This window comes from Trachypithecus francoisi, unplaced genomic scaffold, assembly GCF_009764315.1.
Source record: "Trachypithecus francoisi isolate TF-2019V2 unplaced genomic scaffold, Tfra_2.0 Lachesis_group4, whole genome shotgun sequence".
NCBI lineage: Eukaryota > Metazoa > Chordata > Mammalia > Primates > Cercopithecidae > Trachypithecus > Trachypithecus francoisi.
Window position 1 is genome coordinate 17,998,251 of NW_022681469.1, and position 12,925 is coordinate 18,011,175.

Genomic DNA, 12,925 nt, shown 5'->3' on the forward strand with positions numbered 1-12,925 from the left:
GGGAACATACAGATAAAACTTGAGGATCTGCAAATTCTCTTAAAATTGTCTATGCCCACGTAACCCCTGGATACCACTGAAGTTTAGAGACTGTTGAAATAAGCAGTGCAATGCTATGAAATGAATGCTATATAACCATTAGGGAGTAAAATATATACATATTTACGTGGAGAGACTTCTGAGGCATTATTATTATTCCGTGAAAAAAGCAAGTGTTAAAAGTATTTAATTTATTTAATTATATTTGTACATTTCATATACGTATGTCTTTATGTTTTTTCCATGAGTAAAGGGGAGACATGGAAGGTTGCTCACCAAACCATAAACAGAACTTCACCTTTTTGAAAGGGGGCCTGAGAATGTGAGGAAGATGAAGAGAGATTTCATGGTTTATTCTGAATATTCATGTATTATTTGAATCTTTTATAGTTGAGAATACATTGTATTACTAGTGTAGAAAAAATTTTAAAGATGTTTAATAATAAAAGAAAAACCACTATATTAAATGATCTCGAAGCTCAAAATTTGAGGAACACTGGCAGTTACTGTGATGTAGTTGTCTACGTTAAAATATTTCTAATTCATATCCTAAGTGATTTTTATTTGAATTCTTTTAAAATATTTTTTAGGTGTGGAATATCAAACAAATGATTAAGTTGACACAGGAACATATAGAGGCCCTATTGGACAAATTTGGTGGGGAGCATAATCCACCATCAATATATCTGGAGGTAAGCTTTTGAGTATCAATCATATCTGTAGTAATTTTGAAAAGAAAAAAATGAAGTTGTAAAAACATTTGTACTGATAATCTTGATTATTTTAGGGGGTGGGATTAGGAATAGATTTGGGAAGAGAGAATTAGCTTTGCCTGTATTATACTTCTTAATCTTGTTTTGTGTCACTTGTTATAATAAACATGTATTTTATAATTTAGAAAACATCAGAACTAAGGGGGAAGTCATATCAATTTCAAGGTATTACTCTGAATTAAATTTTTTTTTTTTTTTTTTTTGAGACGAAGTCTCGCTCTGTCGCCCAGGCTGGAGTGTAGTGGCTCAGTCTTGGCTTACTACAACCTCCACCTCCCAGCTTCAGGCGATTGTCCTGCCTCAGCTTCCTGAGCAGCTGGGACTACAGGTGCGCACTACCAGGCCCACCTAATTTTTGTGTTTTTAGCAGAGACGGGGTTTCACCATATTGGCCAGGCTGCTGTTGAACTCCTGACTTTGTGATCCACCCACCTCGGCCTCCCAAAGTGCTGGGATTTACAGGTGTGAACCACTGTGCCCGGCCAATTTTTTTTTTTTTTTTTAAAGAGAAAGCGCACTGTTTTGGAGCTCAGCAAACCAGTTACCATATTGGAAAATGAAGCAATTTTGTAAAATATTTTTTCCAGAATGAGTCTCCCCAAAATTAGTTTCTGCTTCCTTATAGGTAAAATTTATAATTTTTAAATAGCTCAACATTGTTTAGGTTTACTATTTAATAGTGCCTTGAGGTTTGTGTCAAGCCTTGAGCATAATTGTAAATTTATATTCATTAATCCTATGAGTTAGTAGGTGCTGTTGTAATCACAGATGAGCTTTCTTAGCATTAGTTTTCTTATGTAGTCAGACTCCACAGCCAACAAGGTGTTACAGAATCTAGGTGGTAAGGCTCTAGAGCCCATACTACTCACCACTACCCTACACCCCCTTTGTCTATAAAAGCTGGCTCAGCTATCATCACTAGTGATGCAAGGAGATGGAGAACTCTAAATTAGAAATGATCAGGTTGCCATTTGGCTCCAAATACCAGAGGTTTTTAAGCACAGATTGAAAGACTTCTAAACTAAATCTCTAACTTAGTTATTTAATTACTTTTTGAAGGACAAGTTAAGTCTTAAGTATTTGATGAGAAAATAAGTTTATATTTCTTTTTTTTTTTTTTTTTTTGAGACGGAGTCTCACTCTGTCACCCAGGCTGGAGTGCAGTGGCCGGATCTCAGCTCACTGCAAGCTCCGCCTCCCGGGTTTAGCCATTCTCCTGCCTCAGCCTCCCAAGTAGCTGGGACTACAGGCGCCCACCATCGCGCCCGGCTAGTTTTTTGTATTTTTTTTTTTTAGTAGAGACGGGGTTTCACGGTGTTAGCCAGGATGGTCTCGATCTCCTGACCTCGTGATCCGCCCGTCTCGGCCTCCCAAAGTGCTGGGATTACAGGCTTGAGCCACCGCGCCCGGCCCGTTTATATTTCTAAAGTAAACTTGGAAGTTTGGAAATAACAGCTAATACGCTGTTTTTTTCTCCTCCTCTTCATATGGCTTATCCCAGATCACACTTGTAGTTAATATCAAAGCTAGGACTAGAATTCTTATTTCTCATTACCAGTTAGTGTACTTCCTAATGTCCTGTGCTGTCTTCTATACATATATTATTAGGAGGCTGATCAAAGGTGTCATAAGGAAGCAAGTACTCCTAATGAGAATGGCAATTTTTTATTAACCAGAATTAGACAATATAACCAGCAGATTTTCTTCCAACCATTTCTGTGTCTTGGAGACTTTGAACCCATGCTGAGATGTAATTCATTTGCATCAATAACTAGGTCCCACTATAGCAGTGAGTCACTGCCCCCTCCTCACATATCTCTTCAGGCTTTTTACTATTTGAAGACTGATCACTAACAACAACAAACCTTAGAGCTTCTTATTCTGTGCCCAGTACTGTGTTAAATGCATTTTATTACTTAATTCATTTTTTATAGTTACTTTGAGCAACATACTAGGTACTAGATATTTTTGTTATTCCCATTTTACAAGTGAAAAAACAGAGAGAGGTTGAGTAACTTGATTCAGGTGACGCTGCTGGTTAGGGGAAGAAGGCAGATGTAAGTCAGAATCTGTGCTCTTGATCTCTATCTTATTCTACCTTTATCTTGATGTTGTCCTGTCTTCCCCCACCCTCACCTCCCAGACAGCTTTTCTTATTTGGGCTATTTCTATTCCCTTCAGCCATAGCCATTCTTTGTAACATAATTTATGGACCTTTTATTAGATATAGTCTTTTTGGTTGGTTCTTTAGAATTAGACACACAAAATTGAACTACTTATTAAAATTAAATCTGACTAGGACAGCATACATCAGACCTTAACTCCCAGATTATATTATTAGCTTGTGGTAAAACAGATTTTTATTCTTGGGGGCTTGTGCTATACAGTGTGTGTGTATTATGTGTATGTAGTATGCAAATGTATGCATATATGCACGTACATACACACACTGAAGTTGGCAGTATAATATAATGATTACGATGAGCCGTGGAGTTGTCAGACTCCATGTTTGAATCCCAACTGTGGCTTAGTTTCTGTACTCAAGATATCCAGCCTTCTTATATCCCACCTCATTAGTAAAGTGGGAATAATATCACACCTTGGGTAATTTAAGGATTAATTGAGTTTATAATTATGAAATAACATAGTTCCTGATACAAATACTAAGAATTCTATAAATAGTTGATTCATCTTGTACTGTTCTAGGCCTTAGGGAATAGCAATTTTCTTTCTTTTTTTTTCCCCCTGAGATGGAGTCTTGCTGTCTCCCAGGCTGGAGTGCAGTGGCACGATCTCGGCTCACTGCAACCTCCACCTCCCAGGTTCAAGCAATTTTCCTACCTCAGTCTCCCAAATAGCTGTGATTACAGGCATGCACCACCATACCCAGCTAATTTTTGTATTTTTAATAGAGATGGGATTTCATCATGTTGGCCAGTCTGGTCTCAAACTCCTGACCTCAGGTGATCTGCCCACTTTGGCCTCTCACAGTGCTGGGATTATAGGCGTGAGCCACCGCGCCTGGCCGGGAATAGCAATTTTTTTAAAAATGGCCAACAATCTCCTTTTTAAGCTTGTGTTTTATTGAGGGGAGGGAGATATAGACAATGAATATATAAATGATTTTTAGAACATTGCACTTATCACCATTTTAAATTTTTTATTTTTTGTTGAGATGGAGTCTCGTTTTTTTGCCCAGGCTGGAGTGCAGCAGCACAATTTCAGCTCACTGCAGCCTTCTGTCCTGGGTCCCCTGGGTCCAAGCAATTCTCCTGTCTCAGCATCCTGAGTAGCTGGGATTACAAGTGTGCGCCGTGACTCCTGACTAATTTTTGTATTTTTAGTGGAGACAGGTGTTGGCATGTTGGCCAGACTTGTCTCAAACTCCTGAACTGAAGTCATACACCTTCCTCAGCCTCTCTAAGGGCTAGGATTACAGGCGTGAGCCACCGTGCCTGGCCATCACTATTTCATATACTATGAATGGACTCTCACCAGCCCAAGAGAAAAGACCTGTACATACTGATATTTGAAGGCCCATCAGTGAAGAGCCAGATCTACTGATTATTCACTGAGACCCACCATTCTGCAGGTTTCTAATCTGCCATTTAAGATTCCTTAACACTTTTTATTTTTTCATTGAGGTAAAATATGCCTAACAAAATTTACCATTTTAACCATTTTTAAGTATATGATTCTATGTCATTAAGCCATTCATGTTTTTGTGTAACCTTCACCACCATCCATCTCTAGAAATTTTATCCAAAACTGAAACTCTCTAGCCATTAAACACTAAATCTCTATTTCCTTCTTTCCCTAGTTCCTAACAACCACCGTTCTACTTTCTGTCTCTGATCTATGAATTGGACTACTCTAGGAACTTCATATTAATGGAATCATTTATTTGTCCTTTTGTGACTGGCTTATTTCATTTAGCTTAATGTCTTTGAGGTTTATCCATGTTGTAACAAGGATAATGCATATAGCAAAATTTTTTTCCGTTTTAAGGCTGGGTAATAATCCATTGTATATATTTACTACATTTTGATTATCCATTCATCCATCAATGGACACTTGGGTTGCTTCCAAGTTTTGGCTATTATCAATAAAGCTGTGAACATGGGTGTACGAGTATCTGTTTGAGTTCCTTTTACTTCTTTGGGGTATATACCCAGGAGTAGAATTGCAGGATCACATGTTGATTTTATGATTATTTTTTCTGGAGTTGCCACACCTTTTTCTTTAGCACCTGCCCTGTTTTATATTCCTACTGGCATCGCACGGGGTTCTAATTTTTTACATCCTTACCAACACTTACTGTTTTCGGTTGATTAAAAAAACATAGCCTTGGCCAAGCACGTTGGCTCACACCTGTAATTCCAGCACTTTGGGAGGCCGAGGTGGGTGGATCATGAGGTCAGGAGTTTGAGACCAGCCTGACCAACATGATGAAATCCTGTCTCTACTAAAAAATACAAAAATTACAGGTGTGTGTAGTGGTGCGTGCCTGTAATCCCAGCAATTCAGGAGGCTGAGGCAGGAGAATCGCTTGAACCCGGGAGAAGAGGTTGCAGTGAGCCAAGATCATGCCACTGCACTCCAACCTGGGGGACAGAATCAGACTGCGTCTCAAACAAAACAAAACAAAGAAAAAAAAAACATAGCCTAATGTGTGTGAAGTGATACCTTATTATGGTGCTGATGTGCGTTTTCCTGATGACTCATAATGTTGAGCCTTTTATTATGTGCTTATTGGCCATTTGTATATCTTTTTTGAGAAATGTCTGATTTAAGTTCTCTGTCCATTTTTTAATTGGATTGTTTGTTTTGTTATTGAGCATAGTTCTTTATATATTCTAAATATCAGTTCTTATTGGATATTTAATTTGCAAACTTTTTCCCATTTTGTGGGTTCCCTTTTTGCTCTGCTTATAGTTTTTAAGTCCAAATTATCTGTTTTTGTTGCTCGTGCCTTTAATATCACATCCAAGAAAGCATCACCAAATCCAGTGTCATGACATTCTTCTCCCAAATGCTTTTGCGTTTGGGTCTTTGATCCATTTTGAGTTAATTTTTATATATGATGTAAGGTAAGGATCCAACTTCATTCTTTTGCGTATGGATACCCAGTTTTCTCAGCATCATTTGTTGAAAAGACTGAATGGCCTTGGCACCCTTGTCGAAAACCATTTGACTGTATATGCAAGAGTTTATTTTTGTACTCTCTGTTCCATTGGTCTCTATATCTGTCTTTATGCTGTCATCTTACTGTTTTGATTACACTAGCTTTGTAGTAAGTTTTGAAATCAAGAAATGTGAGTTCTCCAACTTTGTTCTTTTTCAAAATTGTTTTGGCTATTCAGGATCCCTTGAGATTCCATGTGTGTGGTTTTTGTTTTGTTTTGTTTTGTTTTGTTTTTTTGAGATGGAGTCTCGCTTTGTCACTTAGGCTGGAGTGCAGTGGCATGATATTGGCTCACTGCGACCTCCACCTCCCAGGTTCAAGCAATTCTCCTGCCTCAGCCTACTGAATAGCTGGGATTACAGGCACCTGCCACCATGCCTAGCTTTTGTATTTTTAGTGGAGATGGGTTTTCACCTTGTTGACCAGGCCAGTCTTGAACTCCTGACCTCAAGTGATCCATCTGCCTTGGCTTCCCAAAGTGATGGGATTACAGGTACAAGCCACTGTGCTCGGCCTCCATGTGAATTTTAAAAAGGATGTTTCTGTTTTTACGAATAGGTCATCAGGATTTTGATAGGGATTGCATTGAATCTGGAGATTGCTTTGGTTGATACTGACATCTTAAGACTTCTTTTTCTTTTTTTTGAGACGGAGTCTCGCTCTGTCGCCCAGGCTGGAGTGCAGTGGCCGGATCTCAGCTCACTGCAAGCTCCGCCTCCTGGGTTTACGCCATTCTCCTGCCTCAGCCTCCCGAGTAGCTGGGACTACAGGCGCTGGCCACCACGCCTGGCTAATTTTTTTGTATTTTCAGTAGAGAGGGGGGGTTTCACTGTGTTAGCCAGGATGGTCTCGATCTCCTGACCTCGTGATCCGCCCGTCTCGGCCTCCCAAAGTGCTGGGATTACAAGCTTGAGCCACTGCGCCCGGCCCATCTTAAGACTTCTTAACTCTAAAATACAAATGGACAGTTAAGAATAACCAGATATTTAAAGAAAGCTTTCAACAGGAAAGACAACAGCAGAAATGGTCAACAGAAACTCAGAAATAGTGCAGAAAATAGAAGAAAACTTAAAAATAACTATAATTAACATCAGAGATAAGATCCATTAGTCCAGTCTTGCTTCATAGCAGTACTAAAGAAGCAAAAGTAACAGAGAACAAGAAAGACCTCTTAGAAATTAAAAATACAATAACCAGAAATTTATTTTTATTTTTTTAATTTTTAATTCTCAGCAAGGCAAGTTACTTCTGTAGAAGGGTGCGCCCTGACAGATGGAGCAATGGTGAGCGCACACTTGGACAAAGGAAGGGAAGGGGTTCTTATCCCTGATGCAGATGGCCCCTGTTGCTGTGTCGTTCCCCTGTTGGCTAGTGTTAGAGCGCACAGCGCACAGGCTAAACTAACTCCGATTAATAGCCAGAATTTTTTCTCTTCTTTTCTTTTTTTTTTTTTTTTGACAGAATCTAGCTCTGTCGCCCAGGCTGGAGTGCAGTGGCATGATCTCAGCTCACTTCAAGCTCAGCCTCCCGGGTTCACGCCATTCTCCTGCCTCAGCCTCCCTAGTAGCTGGGACTACAGGCGCCCGCCACCACGCCCGGCTAATTTTGTTTTTGTATTTTTAGTAGAGATGGGTTTCACCATGTTAGCCAGGATGGTCTCGATCCCCTGACCTCGTGATCTGCCCGCCTCTGCCTCCCACAGTGCTGGGATTACAGGTGTGAGCCACCGTACCCGACCCAGAAATTTTTAAAAATATATGTATATACAGACATACAGGTATGTATATGTGTATATATGTATCTGTTGTATATATATAAATAAATGTTGAAAAATAAATATTGGAAGATAAATGTTCTAGAAAGCAGAGTAAAAGCAGAGAGATGGGAAATTTTAGAGGAAACACAAGAAAAATGAAGGAATAAATCCGGTTCCATAAAAATTATAAATGCTTTTAACTGCAAGAAACAGAACCCTTCAAGAATAAGTTTCTGGAATAAATAGGGATTTTCATTTCCTTTCACATAGTAAGAAGCATAGAGGTAAGTTATTGTAAGACTGGTTCTACAGCTCAGTTGTCAGGTACTTGGTGGAATCTCTATAGTCCCTTTGGCTTTTCTGTCAAGACCACAGCAGAGTTTTAAGATCTTTCCCTCATACAACTCCTCAAAGCAGAAAGCAGAAAACAGAGAACTTCTCTTGAGTACTAAGCTCTTGCTAGGAGGAAAATCTTTCTCAAAAATCCTCTATAACTTCTTTTATCTCATTGACTAGAATGAGGTCACTTATCACCCCTAGACTGGTGACTATGCTTACACTTCCTGAAATAAGAGTCTAATAAGTCAAAAATTTCCAGTGTTCACAATTTTTCCTCAGATTAGTTTGTATGTTGTCAAGTAGAAGTTGTGCTATGATTATTTTATTCTATAATGTTTCAACAGAATCCCCTTTTATGTTTCTATAGGAAGATAAATCTTCAACTACTTACTCTTGCTGCTTCTCTTCATTGTAGCAAAACAGAGACGTTGGTTATACCACCATCAGAAATCCTCTTGATTTTCTTTTTCCCACTCACTAATTTATTTAAAAGCCATCTTTTCAGTTCTAGATATTCTACTGGCAGATAACAGTCAACATTCTATTGATTCCCTTGATGATAACTACAGTGAAATATGAGATACAGTACTCTATAAAGAATTTCAAATTTGTCTTCTCAGTCGATCTTTGGTTCCCTTTTTTCTACCATCATCCAAAGGAAGAAAAATAAGTTTACCCTGAAAAGTTGTTCGCAGAATTTCTTCATTTCCTCTCAGTGTTTCTGTATTCATTTATCCAACAAATTATTGGAATGCCTTCTCTGTGTAAGATGTAATGCTAGATGCTTCTCTAGTAGTAGATTCTTTTTTTCTCTACTTGATTTATTGGAGCCAAGAGGTGAAGGGATATTGTCTCTGTAATAGCCCTGCAGCTGAGTCTTAACTACTTCAGAATTTATGGTTGAATCCTGGAGTCCCCTGTAGACTGATGAAGACAGTAACAGCTCCTGACATTTACTGAGTACTTACTATATATCAGGTACTAATCATATATTAGTTCATTTAATCTTCCACCTACCCTTTGAGTTACACTTAGGTATTCTCATTTTCATTTTATAAATGAAACAATTCAGGCACAGAGGGGTTTAATAATGTGGCCAAGGTTACACAACTTGTAAATGGTAGCCAGAGTTTGAATCCTAGACGCTCTGAATTTACAGCCCATGCGTTTAATCACTGTATCATTCTGACAGCCTTTCTGATTTTTAGTCTATATAGAACCTAGAATAATATAGAAGCATTTTATCAAACCCTGCAGTGAAATGAATACTGGAAGCTGGATGCTTCCTGTGGAATGCAGGACAGTCCATTTATGGGCAGTTTGTAAGATTTCATTGTATCTTGTGAGTAAGAATAATTAGACTAAATTTAATTAACTAAATGATAAAAAATAAAATTTTTATTTCACTGCTTTTTCTCGTTACATTGAAATTAAATAGATCCTTAGATTTTTCCCTTCTATTTTAATTAAGAATAATTCACACACTATATGATTAACTTTTTAAAACTGTGTGATTCAGTGGTTTTTACTATATTCACCATATCTTATTCCAAAACATTTTTATCACTCCCCAGAAGAAACCCTTTATGCATTAGTAGTCATTCCCTGCAGACCCTGAGAACCAGTGATCTACTTTTTGCCTTTATGGATTTGCTGGTTGAAATATTTCATATAAATAGAATTACATTATGTGGCCTTTTGTGACTGGCTGCTTTTACTTAATGTAATGTTTCCAAAGTTTATTTACGTAGTATTATGTCTCAGTACTTCATTTCTTGTTATGGCGGAATATTTCATACACATATACCACGTTTTGTTTATCCGTTCGTCAACTGATGAACATTTGGACTACTTATATGTTTTGGCTATTATGAATAATGCCACCATGAACTTTCAAGTGCAAGTTTTTATGTAGATACATTTTCAGTTTTCCTGGCTGTATGCCTAGGAGTGGAATTGCTGAGTCTTGTGGTAACTCTGTTTTACACTTTGAGGAACTGCCAGACGGTTTTTCAAAGTTGCTGCACTATTTTATATTCTTAACAGCAATGTATGAGGGTTACAGTTTCTCTCCATCCTCATCAACACTTGTTATTATCCATTTGTTTTTTAATTAAAGCCATCTTAGTAGGTGTGAATTGGTATTTCATTTGGTTTTGATTTGCAGTTTCCTAATGACTAATAATAGAGAGCATCTTTTCATGTTCTTGTTCGCCATTTGTATATCTTCTTTGGAGAAATGTCTATTCAAATCCTCTGCCCACTTAAAAAAACTGGGTTTGTCCTTTTATTACTGAGTTGTAAGAGTTCTTTAGGCCAGGCATGGTGGCTCACACCTGTAATCCCAGCACTTTGGGAGGCCGAGGCAGGCGGATCGCTTAAGTCCAGGAGTTTGAGACGAGCCTGGGCAACATGGCAAAACCCCGTCTCTACAGAAAATACGAAAATTATCTGGGCGTGGTGGTGGATGCCTGTAGCCCCAGCTGCCCGGGAGGCTGAGGTAGGAGGATCGCTTGAGCCTGGGAGGCATAGGTTACAGTGAACCAAGATGGCAGGGTCACCCAGGCTGGAATGCAACCTCCGCCTCCCAGGCTCAAGCCATCCTCCCACCTCAGCCTCCCGGGCAACCAGGACTACAGGCGTGCATCACTGCGCCCAGACAATTTTTGTGTTTTTTGTAGAGATGGGGTTTTGCCATGTTGCCCAGGCTGGTCTCAAACACCTGGACTCAAGCGATCTGCCCACCTTGGCCTCCCAAAGTACTGGGATTACAGGTGTGAGCCACTGCACCTGACCAGGAGTTCTTTATATATTCTAGATAGTAGATCCATGACTTGCGAATACTTTCTCCCATTCTGTGCTATTTTTTCCTACTCTTTCATTTTTGTCTTTTGAAGTACAAAAGTTTAAATGTGGATGGAATTCCAATTTATTTTCTGTGGTTGCTGTGCTTTTGGTATATCATATATGAGAGATCATTGCCTAATCAAAGGTCAGGATAATTTACTCCTGTGTTTTTTCTTAAGAGTTTTATAGTATTGGTTATATAGCCAAAACAGGTTTAGTTGCTTGCGGCCTGCAGAGTCCAATTAATAAGAGCAAAGTCTAGTATAAAGTGACTTTTTTATTCCAAAGTTAGCTTAAGGAAAGAAGTACAGGCTTCCTGCCTTAAAGGTACTGCTTCCCTGTTGGAGCAGAAAGTGGGCGCTTTTAAAGAAGGTGCCTACACGGGGGCAGAAATGAGCAGGTGGAAGATCCGCATATACCCTTCGGTGCCTTCTCTCTCAGGCAGTCACGTTGGTGGCTTCATGGGCAAAAATACCTCACAGAGGTGGCTGAAAACTCTAGCAGGCATACTTTTGGTTGTAGATCAACTATTACCTCTTGAGGCAACCTCCTGGTGGGTGAGAGTTCCACTCTGGATTGTCTAAGCACATAGTTAGATCAGCTTGCCCTGTAGGGAGTCTCTGGTGAAAAGGAGATAAAAGGTCATAATTGCATTTCTTTTATTCCTTCATGTTTTTCTTTTTCTTTTTTCTTTTTTTTTAAAACAGAGTCTCATTCTGTCACTCAGATTGGAGTGTAGTGGCATGATCTTGGCTCATTGCAGCCTCTACCTCCTGGGCTCGGGCGATCCTCCCACCTCAGCCTCCTGGGTGGCTGGGACTATATGTGCATGCCACCATGCCCAGACAAGTTTTTTGTATTTTTTGTAGAGAGAGAGTTTTACCATGTTGCGCAGGCTAGCCTCAAACTCCTGGGCTCAAGTGATCTGCCTGCCTTGGCTTCCCAAAGTGCTGGGATTACTGGTGTGAGCTACCACCCCTGGCGTATAATTGCATTTCTAAAGAGCTAAGTAGGAAGTAGTGGGGAGGAGGAAAGAAAAAAATAATTTAACTATTTCTTAGGAAAATGGGGGTGCACAGTTATGTAATAGGTATATGACCCATTTTGTTTTATTTTTAATTTTTGTAAAGATGGAGTCTATGTTGCCCAGTCAGGTCTTGAACTCCTGGCCTCGAAAAGTGATCCTCCTGCCTTGGCTTCCCAAAGTGCTGGGATTACAGGCATGAGCCAACATGCCTGGCCTATTTCGAGTTAGTTTTTGGTTATGTTGTGAGGTAGTAGCCCAACTTCGTTCTTCTGCATGTGGATATTCAGTTGTATCAGCGCCAGTTGTTGAAAAGACCATTCTTTCTTCATTGAATTGTCTTGCCGACGTTGTAAAAAAAAAAAAAAAAAAAAAAAAAAATCAATTGACTGTAAATGTAAGATTTTATTTCGTGTTCTACTGAGAAATAATTCACATACTATGTGATTCACTTTTTAAAAGTGTGTAATTCAGTGGTTCTTAGTGTATTTACACAATGGGCAACTGTCACCACTATCTGATTCTAAAATATTTTTATCACTCCCAAAAGAAACCCTTTATGCATTGGAAGTCATTCCCTCCAGCCCCTGACAACCACTGATCTACTTTTTGCCTTTATGGATTTACTAGTTGCACCTTGTTCTATTCTGTTCTATATGTGTGTCCTTATTCCAATATTATTACACTGTCTTGATTACTACAGTTTTATAGTAAGTTTTGGAATCAGGAAGTATAAGTCCTCCAACTTCTTTCTTCTTTTATAAGATTGTTTTGATAATTTCAAGTCCATTGTATTTCCATATGAATTTTAAGATCAGCTTGTCAGTTTCTACAAAAAAAAAAATTGAGATTTTAATAAGGATTACATTGAATCTGTAGATCAACTTGGGAAGTGTTGTCATTTTATGATATTAAGTCTTCTTAGATTCTGGTTTTTTTTTTTTTTTTTTTTTTTTGAAATG

At 38.8% G+C, this 12,925-nt stretch overlaps 1 protein-coding gene across 5 annotated transcripts in view; it reads left to right on the plus strand.

Annotated features, from left to right (window-relative positions):
- BRAF (B-Raf proto-oncogene, serine/threonine kinase) overlaps positions 1–12,925 on the plus strand; it is a 197,250-nt gene that overhangs the window by 77,470 nt on the left and 106,855 nt on the right. For all 5 annotated transcript variants that reach the window (XR_004432742.1, XM_033192268.1, XM_033192265.1 and 2 more), the window contains exon 2: positions 630–731. Coding sequence is in view for 4 of the 5 variants with exons in the window: in XM_033192268.1 (XP_033048159.1) it covers positions 630–731 (102 nt within the window). In the remaining variant the exon portion in view is untranslated. The remainder of the gene's footprint in view (positions 1–629; positions 732–12,925) is intronic.